Source organism: Argentina silus, assembly GCF_951799395.1.
Source record: "Argentina silus genome assembly, chromosome: 16".
Taxonomy (NCBI): Eukaryota; Metazoa; Chordata; class Actinopteri; order Argentiniformes; family Argentinidae; genus Argentina; species Argentina silus.
Window position 1 is genome coordinate 11,892,275 of NC_139670.1, and position 23,162 is coordinate 11,915,436.

Below are 23,162 nucleotides of genomic sequence, written 5' to 3' on the forward strand. Positions count from 1 at the left end.
ACAATCTCAGGCATTCCTCATCTGGACCTACATTACCTAAGGGTGTGTGTGTGTTTTTGTTTGTTTGTGTGTGTGGTTGTGTGTGTGTGTGTGTGTGTGTGTGTGTGTGTGTGTGTGTGTGTGTGTATCAGTGTGCCTTGGAACTCTTGCTTGGATCTCCAGCAGACAGCTCAGAAAGTAAACAGTGTTCTGTTCCTCTGACTCTCTCTCTCTCTGTGTCATTAAGAGTATCTTCTGGCCCTGTCTATAAATAGAAAGGGGGGGGGGGGGATGGAGGCTTAGGACTGCAGGGGCCTGCTATTCCTCTGACAGGGCCACTAATGAACAGGCACAGGCATCTTTAACACCAGTCGCCTGGCTGGCTGCCTCTGATACTGCTGCCTCTGATACTGCTGCCTCTGCACCCAGGTACTGCCTCAGCCTCTCCGTTTCTCACATTGTTACATTTCTGTCTCTCAGACTGTTCCGTGTGTGGCCAGGGGTTCAAGTACTCTGGCTCCATCTTTCTCTCTGGTCTACTGTGGTTCTGAATGGCCCATATGGGTGGAGCCCTGAGTTGGCAATATTGTGGGTTTGGGTTCCCTCATGGCCTACTGAATATATGCAAATATGTACAAATTGTAGGTCGCTTTGGATAAAAGCATCTGCAGCGCAGCTGTACTTTTACTATCATTATTACTACTAGTAATAGTCCCCAGTAGCCCAGAGTGTTCGCAGTGAGTTCAGGGGCCAGGATGAGAAGCTCAGGGTCAGGTCCCGGTGCTGCCTGCCCGGTTGGAGTCTCGCACACACTGACCTACTTAAGAGGCTACGTGAGAGCTGGGCAAGAGCAGCGGGCCTAGGTGTGTCTGAGCCCGTTACGAAAGACGCTCTGTGGTAGGAGAAGGTTGGGTAATGCAAGCACACGTACACACACACACACACACACGCACACGCACACGTATGTGCCTACCTTTGTTGGGGAGAAGTAGGGCTAGAGTATAGGAATAGTTGAAAGGTGAACCACTGTGTTCAGTAGGCATAACACTGTGGAGCATTGAGAAAGAAAGAAATGAATCGTGGAGACCACAAGTAGAGTCATTTCAACACCCTAGTCCTGACTAGCACTCTGTTGTGGACACGATCCCTCTTGCAAAAAAAAATAAAAAAAACGTTTAATTCAATTAGACTAACATGGATAAATAAAGGTTATAGAAAACTAAAATGTGTGAATATTGCCCTGATGTTCTATACAGTTAGTTCTGAGAGAAAGTTATCTAAGGATGAGTTACATGGGAGATGGGACCAGCCATCAGGAAAATAACATGTATACATACTCTCAATCTCTACAAAGGCTTCATATATATTTCATATATACATTTTACACACATATATCACAAAGGACTCACACCCAAGGTACAGAAAGGAATCGCACACACGTGTACATTGAACTATCACAAAGGATTCACACACACCAATTCTACACTCGACCTACAGAAGGACACACACACAGACACACACACAGACACACACACAGACACACACACACATACACACATACACACACACATACACACACACATACACACACACACACACACACACACACACACACACACACACACCTTGGAGCAGTTCAGACTCCATATTCATGAGGCCCATTCTCTGAGCATCTCGAAGGCTCCAGCTCAAAACTCAAAATGGTTTCAGGACACAGACGTGGAGCCCTGCACCTCAGAGAGAGCGAAGATATTACACCCCAACAGAAACCCTCACAACCAATGGTCAGAGGGAGCTGGGTAGTGATAGTCTGTGCAATACATCCTCATTCTCCCCTTTGTCAAGTGCAAGATTCAACCTTTAATGTGTTCCTAAGGGCCATCATATTTGTTGTGATGCAGGGAATAGGCTGAATACATTACTCCACTCATACACACACACACACAGCGACACACACACACACAGCGACACAGACACACACAGGGAGAGAGAGCCTTTTTGCTGTGGTGGCTTAATAAATAAATAAGTCATAAGGAGGTTATTGGAGCTCATTAAAATGGAGGAGGCTTCCATGACAATAAGACTGTGGGAGGGTCATGGGAGGAGGGCCAGCCATGGGCCAGGCGTGTATAGCATGTTTTCTCCTTCCCCTCTCCTGTCCCTCTTTACCCGAACCTGCTGCCCCCGCCACTCACCTCCAAATCAACTCTGCCAGGGATGCCCCACTCGCTCTCCCTCCCACTCACACAAACACACCTCATGGCCAATTACGGCCTCACTCAATCACATGGTGATCTGTCTGAACCCCCCCCCCCTAACCACAAACATGAGCACACAAGCCAATTATTGATGAATCTTTAATATGGTCTTTAACAATGTCCCTGTCTGGTTTTGAGAGGGAGGGAGACAAACAATAACACAGGGCAGGAAAGCTTTGAGAAAGCCAATTTGCTTGTTTATACAACTCTGGAGAGAAAAAACCCTGTTCACTCTAAACCATCTGAGCATTCAAATAGAAAAGGTAGAAAATGGATGTTGTCAACACGTGGAAACAGGCCGTCTCCACACACTCACACTTTGTTACTCCCTCTGCCTTGTTTCCTACACCCCCAGAAAAAGAAAAAAAACAGACAGAAATCCCACACCATGATAGTACGTCAATAACGAGCTGAGGCCATCTATTGATCAGCTTAATTTTGCATCTATTAGCTGGGGAGCGGCGGCTCGGGGGCGAGGGGAAGCGGGCGTTATACACACCGACAGGCTGGATGGAGATCATTACACTGATGTTCACACACATGCTGTGATTGACACAGAGATAAGGTAGAACCTCGGCTTGCCAGCCTTTACAGCAGACAGGGCTAATGACGAGCCGTGTGTGTGTGTGTGTGTGTGTGTGTGTGTGTGTGTGTGTGTGTGTGTGAGAGAGAGATCGAGAATGGTAGAGAGAGAGAGCAGGCCACATGCCTTTACTAATTGGTGCAGTGAGATGGGGACATCCATAAAAGAGAAATGATACATAATACAGTAGCCTTATATAGTCTCACAATGCTCATGCCATTCAGCTTAAATAAAGCGTGAGCTCAATAAAACTGGCTTCTGGCACTTCCCAACATTGAAGGGTTGCATCCTTAATTCATAAAATCCTACTTTTAGCTTTTGCATTTTGGAGTGCATTTCATATGTGAAATAACAGATGATGTGGAGTTAAACGTTAATGAGATCAGTTATTGTTTTCCAGCGAGGACAATAGCGAGCCAACACACACACACATACACACACACACACACACACACACACACACACACACACACGAGCTGGAACAGAGGGGTGTCTCCTCCCCTTAACACAACCTGACAGCTCTCTCTCTCAGATCTGAAAAAGACCGGGCAGACGAATACATCTGAACACGCGTGTAGCAAACAATATGGAGTGATATCCCTTTTTCTTCCAAACCTATCCACTGAAGAGGGGCCTAGCTAGCATTGATGCAACCCACTGCAATATTGACGCTGCATGTCATCCACGCATTAAGAAAAAAAAGGCTTAGGTACTAACACTGGAAATAATAGACCACACAAACCAAATGCAGGTATATATAGACATTGATACATAGGAGGTTTTTGGGGGCTCTTTTTGTTCCAGATAGGTTCTATAAAGGTTAGCATGCACACAAAAAATAAGAACCTTTGGCTACAAACTGTGTGTTTTTGTCAGCTGAGGGAAGCTAGTGCAGTGGCGGGAGGAGAGGGAGGAGGAGAGGGAAAAAAAGCCCTCAGCCAAGCCATCAAGTTGAACATTGAACTTCACAGTAGTAGCTGCCTTTCTATGCCTCTCCTTTTGATGTTACCTCCAAAGCAAAGGATCAAAGGCTTGGAGTGTGGCGTGGGGAAGTCCCAGGCTCTTAGCCTGCCAGCCTGTGATATATGCAAAAGTCTACGCCAAAAAAAGGAGAGAGCAAGCGAGCTAGTGGGGAGAGAGAGAGAGAAAGCAAGCTTGCATGGAATGTGGCTAAATAGTATGTTTTGCTTTTAATGAACGGCAGGGGGATGATGCAATCGGCTGGCTTCTTGTTTTAGCTATGGTAAAATAGGTGAAAATAATGTGTGTGTGTGTGAATAAGAGAATAGGCATTTGTTTGATACTGAGGGGGGGGTGGGGGGGGTGGAGTACTGGCAGTGTTTGTTACCCTTCCCCCCAATCCCCAAACCAGCAGTGCAGTACCTACCCCCTACCCACAACCCCCATTGCCTTTCCAACATCAAGGGGGTGAGGCTGGGTCGTCTCTACATAAATATACAGTGTGCTGTTCAAGTGAGGACTACAGTAAACACAGTGGAGATGAAATGCTGTGTCTCTCTCTCACAGAACCATACACACACACACACGATATGGGACATGGACACAAACACAAAATGTGGGCTCAGCTGGTCCAAATACTGGATCAGAGGTGTGCTAAAATTGACAAACCTTTACTACACACAAACACAGTCCTGTAACACACACACACACACACACACTTTCCCCAAGGCTATAGGATTAAGAGGTCCAGCTGGCTGACAGCAAGCCTTTCCTTCCCACGTATCCCGTCGATCTCTCCCCCACAGCCCCTCCCACCCCTCCACCCTGGTCTGCCAGCTAGCCAAGCCTGTGAGGAGGACACACCTGAACTTGACATCGATCCGCCCCAAGCCTTTCCTCCACACACACACACACACACGCACACGCCAAGGTAAAAACAAAAAGCCTGACAACTCAAGACTGGTGAGCGGCATAGGACACCTCAGGGAGGTGGAGAACCGCTCATCTCTTCCTCCGCTCTTGTCTTTAGAACGGGAAGGCTCCAACTATGGTTTGGCTTGGAAAACCTCCCGCCCGGAACACATCCGCCCTCCCATGAAAGAACCACCTAAACTCCCCGCATGCAAACACATCAACACATACACGCAGTCACCACACCCCCAACACACACACACACACACACACACACATACACGCACGCAGTCACCACACCCCCCAACACACACATCATAATACCGAGCCGGTATCAATGTCAGTCGGTTGACCATCTACCCTTGGGTCACCGCCCGACCCTATTCTTCAAGTTACAGATTCCTTAAGAGTCATGGCCTTCAGAGTTTGAGGAGGAGGGGGAGGTGCAATATAATGAGCCCGTTGTTGGAGGAAAAGGAGAGAGAGAGGGAGAGAGAGTCTGAAAAGAAAGGGTGGGGGGGATATAAAACATTGCTGGATCTTGTTTCGCAACAGCTGCCTGGTCACTCTGGATATTTTACATTTCCTTGTCTTTGAGTGTGTCTGAGAATGAGTTTGTGAGTGTGTGTGTGTGTGTGTGTGTGTGTGTGTGTGTGTGTGTGTTATGATATCATCTCGTTGACAGCAGCAACAGAATATCCCCTTGAATCAATTGCTACAGCACATAAATACGGTTCGGACGCGGCCCGCTTCACAATGGGAATCGGGGACTCCAAGATGAGGCTCATTGGCATTCATTGGCCCCTACCTTCCCAACTGGACCTTCATTGACCCTTAGAGTCAAAATATGAGCATTAGGCTATTGAAGCCATGCAGCCAGAGAGATGTTTACAGGAAGAGAATAAGGACGTAATGCTCAGGTTCTGTAGCTTTGCTTCAGCAAAGTAAGTGATGGCTGTACTGTGTAGAGAAGACAGAGATGGGTGGACTTGGCAATACAAAACAAACGAACAGCGGGGACACGTCGAGGGTGTGATCAGGGCTCGTGTTGCTAAAGCTAGGCCTCAGTCTGCCTCAACATGACGGATAGGTAACGAGCTGGAGAAAAATCCATCTGGTAATACCGGCAAAAATACCATCGACAAGGCAGATCGCTATAGCTCCCTCCCTTATCAACGGTGGGTTAGGAGAGAAGAAGGGAAAAAAAAGACAGGGAGTTAGACAAGGAGGGGCAGGGAGAGAATGAAAAAAAAGAATGAGTGAGAGGGAGGGAGAGAGGGAAGAGAGAGGGAGAGAAAAAAATCACAATGATGACATGGAAGAGTAAGAGCGATTAAGGCTTTACTTTCAAAAGGACTCCCATTGATCTTTTTCGATAGACCTGCAATAAATCAAACTAGATTGACTCACATGAGAACGAGGCCTAATCCTTTAGTCAGATCCAGAAGAACTCAAACCAAACCAGCTGTTAATTTAGGCTTTACAAGATAAAGCAAGAGAAATCCAACCTGATGTACCCTAGGGCAGGGGCTTACATCAACTCTGTAAAGCAATCAACTTATTGCCAGTTTGGAGAGGTAATCAGAGCACATCCTGTGAGTGAGTGAGAGAGTGAGAGAGATAGATAGAGAGAGAGAGTCGGGGGAGAGGGAGAGAGAAAATAAAAGGAGAGGGAGAGAGATAGCAAGAGAAAGAGAGATTGGAATACAGAAGAAAAGAAGACAAAAGATATAAAGAAAGAGGGCTGAAATCTAAAAAGCAAAGCAAATATGTAGAGGCTTGTTTTTTTTTTTTTTTTTACATCATGACTGACTACTCCTCCACAGTTCTATAGACTGAAACATTGACTATGTGAAACTTTCAAGATACCTTGAAAAATACACTGTACGTGGGAGTACTTCTGTCCAATCATTTCTGGTGGAGTAATATGAAACAGTGAGTAGACATTGGGATGAGAGACGGCAACAGTAGCACTCTGGGGACAATAACCCGAGTGGAGCCGTCTCCAGAGGGGAGAGAGGGTGGCAGTGGAGGCCGCCCGCCGGCTCAAGACTATTTCTTGCCCTGCAGCACCCTGTAATTTCCCTGGCGGCTCGCCCATTGCCTGTTCTGGTCCCCATCGGCCGGTGCCACCTCACCCGAGCCCTGCCAGCCACGCCATAGCAAACCTTAGCAATTAAAACAGTTATTTTTGGTTGGCCCCCTCTCTCGCTGCTCCTAGCGGAAGTATTGCAGAAGCAAGACGCCATCCAGCCCACACTGGTAACATTTCTAATGTCTTTTTCAGCCACACATCCTGTGTTTGTGTGTGTGTGTGTATGTGTAATCATAGTATAGTTGTTTTAGTTCCTCCTCTGAACTGGGTGTGTGTTACCACAATGGGGATGCAGAGAATATGCATGCATACCAAACACACACACACACACACACACACACACACAAACACTCATTAGCTCCATCTCCTTGTCTTTAATGTCCTGTGGACTACACCCAACCAGATCAAATCTGAAATCCAATTCCAGGCCTTACAGGGCCCTTCACTTTGGGTTGCAGAGGAGGGGTGAAAAGAAGCAGGCTCTGGAGTCTCTGGATACTGTCCAAGGGAAACTGAACCTCGGGAGTCAAAACAAAACCCCACGTGAAACCAGAGTTAAAGCAGCAGCCCCCCTCAAACCCACCTTCTCCTCCCCCTGTCTCTCTGCCCTCCCCTGGTTACACTGAATGCACACAGAGATCACCCAGTCTTTACAGGGGGCTCCTCTGCCTCAACCAAATTGAGCCAGGTTTGGGGGCTTTGACACGGACCGATACTTTGTGTGTACACACAGGGCACATCCATGTCGAGGAGATTGCCACTTTAGCTCCACTCTGTTGCCCGTGCTATCTTTAGCAGCCCCGCTAAACCGCTTCACCCCCCATCCCCTTTAAATAAGACGGGCCAGCCCAGCGGTTGTGACTGCCCACTGGCACCTCCCACCCTGGCCACAAGGTCACACGTTTAATTACACACAAAACAGTAATCTCACCAGACAGATGGCAAGCAGGCTGCCTCTCAATTACTTTATGCCCAATTGAATCATTACTGATGTTATTTGCTAAATTATGGCGCACAAAAACACCACAAAACAGGATTTGCGCTACAAGTGGGGACGGGAGGGGCTGGTAGAAAAGCAGATGTGCCTCTTGCCAAGCATCTGTGACGGAGATCAAAAAGGCGTGAAGAATACAAGCCCAGGACAGTGTTAGTCTTCGAAAAAAGAAAAAGAAAAAAGAAAAGTCTACAACACTATAATCAGCGCCAGGGAAAACAGACCCTTATTTTTCTTGCGCACAAAAAACCCCCGGGAAAGAACAGGTCTACTATGCAAAGCAAGTCGGCTCCCAACAGCCTGGTTTGGTAAACCACATAACAAGGGCAATTGAAAAAGTGAGGAAAGTGTTTTGTCTCTTAAAAGGAGAGAGGGAAGAGAGAGTTTGGTTTATGGGTTTTCCCTGGACCCCGCAGTTTGTCTTTGGGGAGCATCCCGAGGCTTGACTTGTTTTCCTGAAAACCCAGAAGCGGCGGCGAGCGGGCTCCGCTCCAGTGTCCACCCTCGCCGATGCTTTCCTCATCATTCCTCAACTCTTCCTGCCAATGGCTTCTGTGAACAATTAGAGGTCGGCTTTCCAGGCGTCTCTGACCACAGCTCCCCAAGCATCTCAATCTGCTGGCATGTCGGTTCCAAATGTGCCGCTACTCGACCGAGGCACAAGATGTTCTTCATACAGACACAGAATGCCGAAATCAACTTTCTATTGACGCCATTACAAATGCCACTGCTGATACTGATACCAATAGGTTTAGAATCTAACACCACCAATAGCGCTGCATGATACTAAAACCAGTACTTTTTACGGATATCATTCACTGTACTAACATTAGTATCAATGGTGATATCAATACAAACCTCCCATGCCAATTCAAAACCTATATCGACAAAAAAACAAAAACAATGCCGGTGTCAATACATATATCAATTCTCACGCCAATGCCAATAGAAATACTTGGGTCTCGCCATGAGAGATAAATGCTCGGGTCAGACTAGTTGTAAATCCTCTGGCTACCCGTTTGGTCGCTGGGTATATATCTTGCCCTGATTGGTCTGCTCCCAGGTTGCACCCTAGGGTGTCATGTACTATGACGGGGCTCATGCCTCATGCCACGGAGGGGAGGAGCCATGCCAGGGTGGGTAGGTTGACTATAAAACCATTGGAGGACAAGGAGCACAGCAATGCAACATAAACATTTCCACTCTCAACAAGCAAACTACAGCGCTGTGGCATCTAGGATGTCTTCTCCACCGTTAATAGGGCACTCGGTTCTAAATCAGTACTGGAACAGGAAAATATAGCTCATGCTGAGACTGGCTCGCCAGGTCTAGTCATTTTAAGACCGGGCCACATCTGAATCCATATATAATGGCTGTGAAAAACATTTGTCCCTCTGGCGACCCTAATAAGACCGGCAGCTCCCCACTAAATGGGAACAGTTGCGTTGAGTGGCACGTCCACTGCTGTAAAACGATCCTGGGAGCATATAGAAAACTTCCAAGCTGTTTTTTTTGAGTCAGGGTGAAGAATTCCATTGGCCTATACAGAGCAGAGTGGCCAGCAGTTGTTCTCCCAAGAGAGGGTGTGTGAGCGACTGAGAAAGGAGGGAGGAAGGGAGGAGAGGGGGGATTGGGAAAGATGGCTGGATATTACCAACCACATGGTCAGCTGAGAAATAGACACTTTTTCTTCCAGAGGGAATGTGGGGGTCGGGGGTGGGGGTGGGGGGGGAATGTAAAGGCTCAGAGGAAGTTCAGGGGAATCGCTCTCATGCACACCCTGAGAAATAGGTTTCCTGTTGCAATCTCCCACTCGGCCTTGGTTCTGGAGGTTGGGGTTGGAGTGCAGCAAAGACGTTGCGTATATAACATCATGCCTTGAGGGGGATTACATTGGAGAGAGCAGCTTTTGCAATTTTAACCAAAACAAAGGCCCTACAAATCAATTTTCAAACCCAATGATGACATCAGTTCCCAAGTTTATTTCTTCTCGACCTCTCTACTAGATTACCACCAAGTCATCTGGTCCAGAGTACACTGCTCTAACCATTTCACTGTAAATAAACCCATCCGTCCAAAAGACATGAAAATGCCTTATTAACAACTCAAGATTGGGTTACAGAAGTAGCAGCATCTAGTGCCTTGGTCACAGACCTTTTCAAGCATAAGATCTAACCATTCTACCCAATACCATCTTCAATGTCTGACACGATGATCATGGACTCCTGTCCTCCCAGCTGCTGTGTGGCAGGGTGGGTGGCAGCTCCCACACCTGTCTCTGACATGTCCCAGCATTCACACACTGACTCTGGTTTCCTGAGGCCTGCTGCCTGGCAGTCAGGTGACAAACGCTAACACACACCTCTGACAGCACACACATACACACATGCGTATGTGTACACACACACACACACACACACACACACACACACACACACCAACCACACACACCAACCACACACACCAACCACACACACCAACCACACACACCAACCGACATCTTCTTAACTAACAGGCACTTGAGTATGATTCCAGCCACTTACAAAGCCTCAGTATCATGAGGAGAAAGGCCATAGCCTCTCAAGTCTCTCGCATATCAAGCCCCCTGATTCAATCTGTGGCTTGGAGCTGTAAACCGCCTCTCGCCCACCCCACTCTAACCACCATTTTTGCATATTGCGTAAGTGTCGAGTGGTTTCTCCCCCGAGACGGTGACTGTGTACAAAGCAGACATAATCTATCAACTCGAAATAGAGATTGCGAGAGACAAAAAGAGAAATTCTTCCAGACTAAATAAAACAACAACACTTACATGAACTTTGAGTAACATCTGTTAAAAAGAGGAAAGTACAGATAGGTGTGACTGCCCGTGACTGAGGCCAGACCCTTGCTTGCTTGGAGTAAACATCGGCATCTACACCATAATTGTAACTTAATTGTAAAGTACTCCCCTGAGTTCACCGAGAGTTCCAGAGTCAATCTGGGTGAGGGTGCGTGTAATTGAGTTGTACAGTCCAAGAACAGCCTACAACCGATGCCTGTGCAAGACTGACTACAACAACAATGTACTATGACTTCCACTAGCTATTTCACTAACAACTAGCACTTATTTTTCCTCCCAAGTTTTGAACATGTCACCACTGCTGCTAGCATGAACTACCACAGCATGACCTACTAAAACTGCTACTGCTAGCATGGGGAGGGGGGTCTGTGAGGTCAGTGAAGCACGCCAGGTGGTGGGGGCAGTTGACTGGGCCTGATTGAGCGCTGCAGCCCTTCGTATGGAGATTGAGAAGCTGCCGGTGCTCACTCTGCCGCCCAGCAGACCACAGCCGCCTCTCCCCGCCTCATTTGCACAGCAATCCCGCTTTTCACTACTCAGTGTATCTTTTTGTCATTTCCATTTGTATTATCCGCTGAAATGGCAGGGAGAGAGGGGTGGGAGGGTGGTGGGTAGGAGGGAGGTGAGTTAAACAGGGGGGGGGGGGGGGTGGGTCTGGTCCCAAGGAGACTGTTTTGCTACCAAAGTGCATCTAAATGCCCCCAGCCCAGCTCCCCACCCCACCCCACCCCTCCCTGACTAATGTGCCCCAACACTCGTACATCACCCGTAAATTGGCCAAATGAATTAACCACAGCCCCTGCTTAGCGTTACAGGCTTTAAATGGATTTTCCCCTCTCCAGGTCTGCCCAATAATTGCATTTATCAATCTTGTTGAAGCACAGTTTACACACTCGCTAACATCATGCCAATCCCGGCTACATTTTCTGCTCCAATGGCGGGAGTGGGGGAGATTTGTCATCGGATCATAACAGGTAATTCAAACAACAATTAGTTTGATGATCCACCGTATGTCAATGTCTGGCTCCCCAATAGGCAAGGCCTTGGCGGAGCAAAAGGGGTCTTCTATCTCTCACTCTATCTTTTTTTCTCTACCCCCACTCTCTCTACTCTCCCCTGTTTGCTGAGATGAATTGAGCGTTGCAATTCTTCAGTATCAATCATCCAAACCTCCATGTTCAAGCAACAACAACCGATAATGGTGATGTCTAAGAAGTAAATGGGGCCTGTGAGCAAGCACGCACGCGCGCGCACACACACACACACACACACACACACACACACACACACACACACACACACACACACACACACACACACACACACACACACACACACACACACACACACACACACACACACACACACACACATACACACATACACAGAGTAGGCAGGGTGTTCTAGCTGCTGCGAACACTGGCGTTGTGGGGGTCATCTCTACACTTGCGAGTGTTTGAACAGTAGTGCATTAGACACTCTGGGGCCCACAGGACAATTCAGCTATGTAAACACACAGGGACTTCCTTCCCTCCGGTCCTTCAGGCCTGCACTGAGACGACCCACTGTTTAAACAGCAGAGAATTCCTCTGCCTGCACGGGCCTTGTGAAGCAGCTGGTCCCCACTGCATCCTCAGTGGAGAACGGACTCAGAACAGACTCAGGGCTCGACACTCAGGGACATACTCCCAAAGTCAAATAAAGACCATTGCAGACATTGAGAATCTATACTGAATGACAATGACATTGCATGACCATACAAGATTTCAACTGTGATGGGAGTGGATTAGTGTTATACTGTATGTTCATAGAGAAGCTACTGTAGGCTGGTCACTTGCACAAGCAGATGAGCTAAAGTAGCCCTTATCATCAGGGGGTTAAAACTGGAATGTTTTCCAACCTGAAATCATGCCACTCGACACCACCTGTTATGACAAAGCCAGCAATTTTATCTTTATTGATATTTGAAAAATGCAAAGTGTGACGCTCCATATAGATAGAGGGCGCAGTAAAAAAAAAAAAAAGATAAAGAAACTCCTCGTTCTAAAGGGCACTGTGTCCTTACACATACTCACAGGCCACCCCCGCAAGGTGACAGTGCTTTATAGCCCCTGATGATGGATCAACGTGCGTTTGCCCTGTTTTATTCATCATGAACATTCGGAGATAAAGTGTCATATAAAATATCAAAAGCCTACATTGACTCATTCAAACCTGTTGTCATACCAATACACTCTTCAATGCCTTTCCCCTGTGGATATCCATCTAAGTGCCGTCTGACTTACTAACATTGCGAACAACAGGTCATTATTTTAATCAAATACCTAAGGGTAGGCAAATTCAATTGTTTTCCACTTGGACAATGCTAAATCCTCTCCCACTAGTCAGTTCATTTGGCTCTGTGTTTGCGTCCGTCCCCTCTGGCTGACAGTGAAGGCCACTCATCCCACCTCAGGCCAGTTGTCCAAACAGACACTCAATTCACTTTGACCCCTTAGGGGGGAAGGCAATTGACAATTCACTCAGCGCTGGGAGTCAATTTGCTCACTTTTGGAATTGACCCCAAACCCCGCTGACACCATTCCTCATTGGAGAGAAGGATGAGAGGGGGATAAAGCAATGCTTTTCACACAAGCACACACACTCACCACCTCCCCCTCCCACACACTCACGCTGTGCATTCTACATTCAAGATTGTTTTTATATGAGATGAGCGGTATGTCATCGACTGCATATGAGAAGAGGACCCTATCATGTGGACATGTGACTAGCAATACACATGAAATGTAATCTACTGTACAGAAATTGACAGCTGACTTTTTAAAGTGGGGTAATATTATTGTGTGTAAATACATTTTTAACGGGTGGTTAAAGAACAGACACTAGGAATTTTCTCCTGAAATTGGTGGACAAGCCAGAGAAATCTCTTGCTATTCCACATTGCGTGCCTGCGCAAAAGGCTTAATGTCATTAGCCTTGTGATTTTTTTTTTTACATACAGTAATCTCAGCAACATTTTGTTCTAAATCCTTCAATAATCCTGAGATTAGTAGATGAATTTATTCCTACTCTAGCTCAAAATCCCCCTCACCTTTTCAACAGTTATGAATCCTGCACCTTTAGCAGCAAACAAGGAGACTCATTAGTGAATAGTCTCTCTCTCTCTCTCTCTCTCTCTTTCTCTCATCCTAAGAGCTTATCCTCCTGCAATTAAAAGTTTAATTAGAAGATTAAAAATACATGGACTGGCGTTTTCTCACCTTTCACATCTCAATTGTGTGTTTAACTCACACAAAACGGTCCCTTGCCTCAGAGGGGCAACAGATTATCGGAAAACAAAATCTGAACTTGTAAATATAAATTGGTAAAACAGATAATCAACGTAACAGGACACATTGGTCAGACTGAATCTTTTTATGCTGTAAATAACATTGTAAAATGTGTCAAATATGTGCCATTTCTTTACTGTCTTTGCAGTAGTGGTTATAATGGAAATATGGTAAGACAACAGATCAGTGCTGAAGAAAAGGGGTGGTGGTTGTGGGAAATTACATTTTTTACTCAACATAGCAGATGATTATTCATTTACGTACAGTAGAGTAGAACATTCTGGAGCATTCTGTCACATCCATAAAACGCTGGCCTACCACAGGTGTTCACTGCATATTGGCACTACTAGTCATTATCAAGCCCAACATGATCATTAAAAGCTGTAATGGCATTACATAAAACCACACACACACACACCCACACACCCACTCCAATCGAAACTCAAGAACTCCTTACTCGTTGTAAAAGGGGGTTAGAGGGGCAGCTCCTTTCCCAACAGAAAGCATGTCAGTCCTGGTGAACTTTGACCCTCCCCAAACACGCTCCAATCCAAACACAAGCACAAAATTCCTCCACGCTCACACAATCCTCCCGCCAACGCTTTTAGGGCCTGATATTTTGATGACGAAGCGTGGAAACAGGAGGAGGTAAATATCGGGGAGAACTGGCCAGATTCATTAGGAGGAAAAGCCACACACATGGCCTGTCCATCAAGTGTGGCAATAAACTCACCCCCCACCACCCCCTTTCTCTTCGTCCTGCTGTTTTTTTAAGGGAAGATAAATGTGAAGCCTGGAGGCACCATTGTTTGGACATCTAACCAGGAACTGTCGCTGCTCTCATTGCCCCGGCATTAACAGCAATTATGCGCCCTATTCAGCCGGCCTTTGTGCGACCCCCCCCCCCACACACACACACACACACACACACACACACACACACGCACACGCACGCACGCACATCGCTGGATGCATTTCCCGCTTTTCTTAACCCCCCGCCATCCCACCCCACGCATTCTCTCTCACTCTGCTGGTAAACTCCTTTCACTGCTTGGGGGGGCAGGGGGCAGGGGGCGGGGGGCGGGGGTACTCAGGGCATTATGAATGAATGCCCTTACAGAAATGTGAACACTCAGACAAAAAAAAGACATACACCAGTATATCTTCTATTAAGTTATCATAGCTCATTAAATTATCATGAGCATAAGGTAAAGTAAATTAAATAATTTTACCAAATATTCTGGAAAAATGTAATCAAAAGAATATCCCTCAACACACAGTACAATATCTTGCACTGAAAATGACAATGACATGTTATGGACAGTGTTGTTCTGACACACAATCATCTCCAAAATATTCCACACTGACTGACAAACCAGGTTTTCACCATTAAGTTATATGTTACAATTATCATGAAACAGGCAATTAATACTACAGCCATTTCGACTTATCTTATACTGCGCTATTGAGTAGGAATACAAACGCTACTAGCACCTGCTTTAAACTATGTCAACTATGAGAAAGAAATTGGAGCTTCGGTGGAATTACAATATGAAGGGATCGTCTATCATCAGAGGAGAGTCATTGCCTACAAGGTAAGGGGGAAACCTTGACATCTCGGCTCGCAGTTCAGACTAACACAACAAACATTGCCAATACAAGCGTTTGGATTGGAGCACTTAGGGGGAATGAATGAACACAGCACTATGCACAACCCTACAGGAAGTGCCACTTGAAACTGGGGGAATGTCCTTGCACTTTTTAAGTATTGTTACAGATCTGGGGAGGACAATTATAAATCTAGATGTATAGAAGACGAAAGAGGAAAGGCTCTATCGAGCACATAATGCATACACAAACATAGGTACATACATACAAGAGTGAATAATTAATAATTGGATTTCCATGTTTCACGGAGCCACCAAGCCCTATGGCCCAGCAGCAGGACTAGCCTATACAGTAGAGATTTTCAGTGGATTCTTGCTCCCCTTTCATATTCTTTGCAATTTTTGGAGACAGCAGGAAGATGATGAGAGGACAAGGATGAAGAGGGGTGACAGAACAGAACGTGGCGTTGGGATTTGAACCTGTGCAACCAAGGGGTGATATGAGTCCGGAAGCCGCAGCACTAATGCACTGCCCCACTCTCCGGCTCAGGACTAGCCTACATTTAACAGATGACAAAAGTTGCATTCCAGATGTACAGTGAGATCTTTGTGTGGAGTTTCATGGGAATGTATGAGAGAGAGAGAGAGAGAGAGAGAGAGAGAGAGAGAGAGAGAGAGAGAGAGAGAGAGAGAGAGAGAGAAAGAGAGAGAGAGAGAGAGGGAGGGAGAGAGAGAGAGAGAGAGAGAGAGAGAGAGAGAGAGAGAGAAAGAGAGGGAGGGAGGGTAGTGGGTGGGGGGGATGCGTGGGGGGCAGCAGTGCACAGCTGCTAAGCCAATGCTGTTTTTTGAGACACAGAGTAGCATACAGCAGTGTGGCCCAGTGATCTAGAATGGGAAGGGGTTGGGGAGGGGGGAGGGGGGCGGGTGGGTGGGTGGGTGGGGGTTAGTGACGGGGTTATAAGAGAAGTGGATTTGCCTGTGCAATTTACTTTACCAGCCGCAGTTCTATTGGGGGGAAACATATTTCTCAGCCCTACTAGGAAATGTATGGAATCAATCAATCACTTACGATGTTGATAATCCATTACATTCAGCGCAACACACAATTTGAAACTGAACATCAGTTTAGTAGTCCTATTACACAAAGAACAATAGCATAGGTTTGATAGTTAATTAAACTAAAGAAAAAAAAAAAAAAAAGCCTGCTCAAAACCTGGGGTTGGATGTGTAGTTGAACACTAACTCTGCCCCCACTACCGCTAGGGAACAACTCCCTTCGCAGTATTTAAAACCTAATTAAAAACACGCCCACAAACGTGTTGGACTGACTGATTTTGACTGTGTGGTGTTTCAAACAGAATGACGAAGAGAGCTTTTCATACGCTTTTCACACAGCTCTGCCTGCCAACATCATCAGCATAAGACAATTAAGCCCAGCCAGCGAGAACAAAAAAATCTCTGTAAATATTTACTGCGCAAATCTTTTCCATTCATTCACCAGGCGCTAACAAAACCTTACTGTACTCTGGCTCTCTCACTCTCTCTCTCTAACCCCCCCCCCCCCCCCCCTTTCTTTCTCTACATCTGCGATTCATTGACTTTACAATTTACCACATGTCGAGATGGGAGAGGTCGAGCCTCCATCTGAATCACGGCACAAATATGCGAGTGATTTATTGTTTTAAAAACCGTGGGCCGATTTAGTGCAACTCCACTTTTCCTGAGCATTACTCCTATTGGCAGACCATGAACAATTACAGTTCGGACTAATTAAGCTCTGAGAATGTGCTGCGCGCCGCTAATGTCTAGCAGGCCCCAATTTTAGTTTAATGGTGCCAAACTTTGCTCCCCCAACTTAACTCCCTCAAATCCAAAACAGATTGCACTTTTTATGAGTTGTTTATCAGGCTCAAGAAAAATAAAGACCTTTTCTTTTCCTCGCATGGGATGAGAGAAACAGAGGAGTGGAAAGTGGAAATGGGAAGAAAGGAGAGGAGGAAAGATAAGGAGAAAAAAAGAAAGAGAGAGGGGGGAGAGAGAGAGAATAAGAGAGAGAGAGAGAGAGAGAGAGAGAGAGAGAGAGAGCGGGTCCTGCTTCCGCCGTACTTTGTAAACCAAAGTGATTTGCAAGACAAAAGGAGCAGAACCTTCTAAATAAATTTGGAATGTATTTTGCAGGGAGAGACACAAAATGTGGACACGTAGCGCCATGAACCCCCTGTGGATAGCAATTAGGCCCTATTAACATGTAAAGCCAATTTGATAAGGTGTGGGCCTATCCCCTAAATCTGCATTAAGATATCTATCCTCACCTCACACGGACATGCCATTCAGAGCTGCACCAGAACACATATAATCCATATGATATGCCATTGTTATGCTTATGTTGCTAACATGTTTAAAAAGATACTGTCTGTGTCAATTATGAAATATAGGCCATGCCAGTACAACTACATACGCACAAAAGAGAAGGTGTTACATTCAAGCTAATCGACAATTACTACTGCTAAATCAGATGTTAATTTCAATAATCTTGCCACAAATCCACCATTCCCTCCACAAAAACATTTAAACAAAATGGTACAAGTCATTAATTGTGTAGGAAAGTGGAGGTTTTTTTTTTCAATAGGTGGGTCTACCACAATAGGAGAGATACTGGTGCAACAATGCAACTGAAACAAAGAAAAAGGGGAAAAAAGCTATTGTTTCAACCACACAATGCCTCTCGCTAGGCTTGTTGTGGAATCGCCACGGGTTTCGGGAGCGTCTTTTTTTCACTATAAATAAAGCAGTGGATGCTGGGTGTTGCGTTCTCTCCCTCTCTCATTTCTTTTTTTTTTTTGTTCTTTTTTAAACTACTCGTAATTATACGTCGAAACCCAAAACCTCTGCCAAAAGTCTGCAGGCCCCAGGAATTATGGGGCCAGGGGTGGCGTCAAATATCTTAACATTCATAAGTCCGAGAGGCAGTAAATAAAGCCGGCGGATTTACGGCCCTGCAGCCCCATGCCAGAGCTCAGGCCTTCTCTCTCTCTCTCTCCCTCTCTCTCTCTCTCCCTCTCTCTCTCTCTCTCTCCCTCTCTCTCTCCCCCTCTCTCTCTCTCTCCCTCTCTCTCTCTCCCTCTCTCTCTCTCCCTCTCTCTCTCCCTCCCTCCCTCTCTCTCTCCCTCCTTCCCTCTCGACCTGTTGAGGTGTGATGTTAGCCCACAGTGATGTAGTTAACCCGTCGCCTTTTCAGCAAGCCCCATGTTAGCATTAGTATCCACACAATCGCAGAGCGAGAGAGAAAGAGTGAGAGAGAGAGAGAGAGAGAGAGAGATGTGCAGGGAAGAGCAGAGATGGCACCCGGGGTGAGATGGCCAGGCCACTTCACCAATTCAACCTGCTTCTACTGAACCAGCAGGCCTTTGTGTGAGGTTTAGGAAGAGGGGAGAAGGAAGGGGGGGAAGATTACACCCTGGGAACAACGTCATATGAAATTGCTAAATGATACCAAATTGTGAAATGCTTCAGACTTAGGTGGTTGGATAAACAAACTCTTGCTCGTTATAGCCCTCTGAGGTCAGACAAATTATAGTAACCTCCACACATCCAGGCAAGCACACACACACAAAACCTACGCTTAAAAAAAAAAAGATTCAATAACTCAAACACAAGAAGCATGGTAAAACATGCCCAGATCAAGATCATTGCCAATTCAACTGACAAAAAAGGAAAAAAAAATATAGATATTTAAAATTATTATTATCATTTATTTTTTCAGAATTCAAAAATTAAACCTGCTCCTGCAAGTGGTAAGGCCGAAGGCTTCGCTACAACCACAATAACAGATCATAATGAGTCAAATACGAGAAGACGATATAGGGACAAACACAATCAACATACAAACTCAATTATGAATTCCAAAATAACAGCACTGCACAGTCTAAAACAAATCATCTAGTGAGAAATTTGGATTCAGAGAAAAAAGCAACTCACAACTGCTACTCTATCAAACCCTGTACAACAATGGAGAGAGATAGTCTATTTCCAATCACAACAACAGTCCTATTCAGTACCCTTCATGACTTGTTAGGGAGGAAGACAGGTAATCAATGCCCAGGTGAATTATTGATGCTGGGCTTAAGTAATACATTTATGAATACAACAGTAGCCAACTTCAAAGCTCTAATGGCTGGACACACAGGGTGCTTAAAGGTAACGGACCTGGTAAAAGCTGGGCCTGGTTCGTACAGTAGGTAAACCACCAGCATCCTAAAAGGTACGTGCCCATCCTTGTTCAAGGAAGGTAATACAAAATAAAGCTGTACTGTAAATACAATGGGCAGGTTTGTTTGTGCAATAAATTATATCAAACTAAACACTGCTCACTTGGCAATTCTGACATTTTATTTTTGCGGATTTGCTGATGACGTTATCTTAAAATACGAGGTGGTGGTGGGGGAAAGACAGGACAATGACGACGTGCAACAAAAGAGATCAAACAGGCCCGTGTGAAAAACATTCCTGATTTTGAATTACAATCTGACTATGACTGAACTAATGGACACAGATTGGCCCATTATACACAGACCCGAAATACAGTTAAGAAATACAACAGGTATACAGCATCTAGCAATGCTAGGGGAATTAAATGCTGTTATCCTAAACAGTTTGGTGAATAAGCATACTTTGATGTGGGATTGAATATGTACTGGATCTGACTATATGGTGAACATGTGTAAAATTAAAAAACCTAACCCTCACATTGAAACAAGAAGCCATCTTAAACTGTGTGTGTGTGTGTGTGTGTGTGTGTGTGTGTGTGTGTGTGTGTACGTGTTTGTGTGTATGTGTGTGCGCGTGTGCGTGCGTGTGTGTACTGATGAAAATAACGGATGACTAATCCTGCATTCAAGCTAATATCGCTAACCAGGATGAAACACTACTGAGTAAGAGGTAAAGAATGGCAGATGGTCTCAGACATGTGCTGGTAAAAAAAAAAAAAAAAAAACTACATCTTGAAAATGATGGATAATTCAGTATTCTCCAAAATATGTCCTAAAATATATAATGCGTTTGTAAACATGTTACTTTCTTTACTTCGGTCCAAAATCCAAAGTCAAACAGACACAAAGACGTTGTACAGCATATTACATGTGTGTTTATTTTCAAGGTGTGCATGCTACACTAAAATAAGGAAACAAATATCAGTTTCCTTACCTAGAAGTGTAGTTGGGGGTAAGATCATATTTCCTAATGCCTTGTCTTTGCCTTAACCTTGTAAAATGAGATGAGAGGTCCTAAAGCGATGACTTGTAATTGCAACCATTAGAAGAAAAAAAAAGTGCATGGTTTCAAAAATGATCTCGCTTAAGCATTGCTATTGCCCAGTGGGACTACCAAGGTGGTGAGTAAATGAGTAAGTATGCATAATTATAGCAGGGCTGATTGCCTCTAATAAATTACATGAATTTATTTATAAATAACGTTTTAGATGGCACATGCTTTGAAGAGCCATGGTTTACCTATTAAAAGCTGAGGTGAAATGCACGCAGGTACAATACTGCATGATGTAAAAATCCAACATAATTTCTAATAAAATAAATTATTTAAGAAATATTCACCAGTTTAAAAAATGTTTATGATAACATTTCTGCATATTGAAAGAAAGACCAATAAGCTGTCTTCCATATAATGTCATAATATATTTTGACACGTGCAAATTGCATGAATAAACTCATTAGCATATTGATTTTGTTTCTTCAAGTTAATTCATCAATCCTTTCTGCGTTTTCTTTACGTGTTGCTATTTTAGAAACGTGTTTGGCATGATTATACAGCCATATACATTGAATTTTTTAATGGTCATGCATTTTATGCTTTTGGTGCGTTAGAGGAAAAAAGGTTTTCAATGAGGTTGAGAAATTACAGTGTAAGCAAGGCACAGTGCACTTGGATATTAGGTTATTCGTGGGGTTTGATATCAAGTATGGATAACCAATAATAATATTAATAACACTTGTATTTATTTGCGGTGAATTATCATCATTCGATTTTATAATGTATTGTAATAATTTTAGCACCTATACAATAATTTGAATATCACAAAACTTGTCATCATTCATGTGCACATGACCTTGCATACAACATTTCTAAGAGACAAGGTGGTGGACCCGCAGTAAACCTCCCTACTATTGCTAGCATGCTAACTACTGTACATGACTAACACGCAGGCACAGATACAGTGTTGCAAGCGGCATGCGTGCCGTACAGTCCATGAGAAGTTGCGAAACTTCTGTCTACATTTTAACAGTTAACACACCTAACTGGGTGACAATGCGGGTATGACTGTGTGCCCTGTGTGTCTCCATTGATGTATGCACATAGGTGTAAATAAACGAACTTACTGTGCGCGCTGTTGGAGAAAGTGATCCATTTGGAAGGTACGGGCTTGAAAGATCGGGGATCATTATAAATGGATAGCCCGGGTACGGTGGGCTCTTGAACAACCCTCCATCTTGCCTTTTCGCAGCTAACATGGCGGGGGAAAAGAAGAAAACTTTTATAAGTGCCTTGAAAACTTTTTATGCATTTGAGAATGCAGGAGAAACCCCTTCGGCACGCTCACATAGTGGCATTGTGTAAAAAATAATAGACAACCCCGTTAACATAAAGCAGAAACTCACCCTCCTCTAAACTTTCTCTTGTTTTGTCTCTGAAAGTTTCAGATCTAGGCGGAGGCCGTCTTTCCGCCTTGAAATGCAATGAAACAGAGGGATTGCATTAAAGAAAGTAACACAGGGAATATCATTACTTTCAAATATCGTGGTTTCACTGTAAATTTTGCGCACAACAGTAACTGGTCGCTAACTTCCGAATGGACAATCGATTCCGATTATTTGTCACTTACCTCCGAATCCGACGAGCTGTTTTGATTCGTTTCTGATTCATTTACAAGAGAAGATTTGACATCTGCTAAATCCCTTTCTGCCGAGAGGTTCTCCGAAATCTTTTCCTCCTGCTCTCCTTCGTCTTTGAAAGAAATCATTTCATCGTTCGCACCCAAATCGTCCCCTCCACCGCCGTTGAGCTGCGGCATTTTCCCGAGCAATTTTGGGGGGCAAAAACACAAAGTTTTAAACCCTTGATCTTGGTGATCTAGAATCCGAGTTTAAGTTTAGGGTCTGTATTGGCGTTTTCCAAGCACTGGCGGTTAGTACAAACTAAAAAGAGGGGAATCTTGGCAGAAAAAGAAGCCGGAGATGGAGCTGAGCCGCTCGGATTGAGTGAGTTGAAGTTGGTCGGAGTGGTTTTCAGTTCAAAGGCGGCGCTGATTGACAGATAGAGAGGGATGGAAATAGAGAGAGTCTGGATTCAGGATTATTGACAGGGAGAAACACACAAGAAACTAATGAGATTCAAACAGGGAGGGACTTGAAGTGACGTTTTCATAAATAGGAAAAAAAATGCTGGAGGAAGCCAGCGGACGAGTGTGCAGTTAGAAAAGCGAGTGAAGAGAAGGCAGTTTGAGTGAGGAGCAGGACAGTGAAGCGCCCCTGTTTGCTTTTGTGCTGGAATAGCAAAATAGGCGGAAGATAGGAGTTACTTGTAAATGCGGATT

The 23,162-nt window shown here is 45.0% G+C and overlaps 1 protein-coding gene across 7 annotated transcripts in view; it reads right to left on the minus strand.

The window, feature by feature from the left end:
* The window catches only part of tcf7l2 (transcription factor 7 like 2), an 87,461-nt gene extending 64,540 nt beyond the window's left edge, over positions 1–22,921 (minus strand). For all 7 annotated transcript variants that reach the window (XM_083687708.1, XM_083687707.1, XM_083687706.1 and 4 more), the window contains exons 1-3: positions 22,452–22,921; positions 22,228–22,294; positions 21,949–22,073 (exon numbers count right to left, since the gene is read on the minus strand). In XM_083687708.1, coding sequence (XP_083543834.1) covers positions 21,949–22,073; positions 22,228–22,294; positions 22,452–22,640 — 381 coding nt within the window. In that variant the 5' untranslated portion in view covers positions 22,641–22,921. The remainder of the gene's footprint in view (positions 1–21,948; positions 22,074–22,227; positions 22,295–22,451) is intronic.
* Between the last annotated feature and the right edge of the window lie 241 nt (positions 22,922–23,162).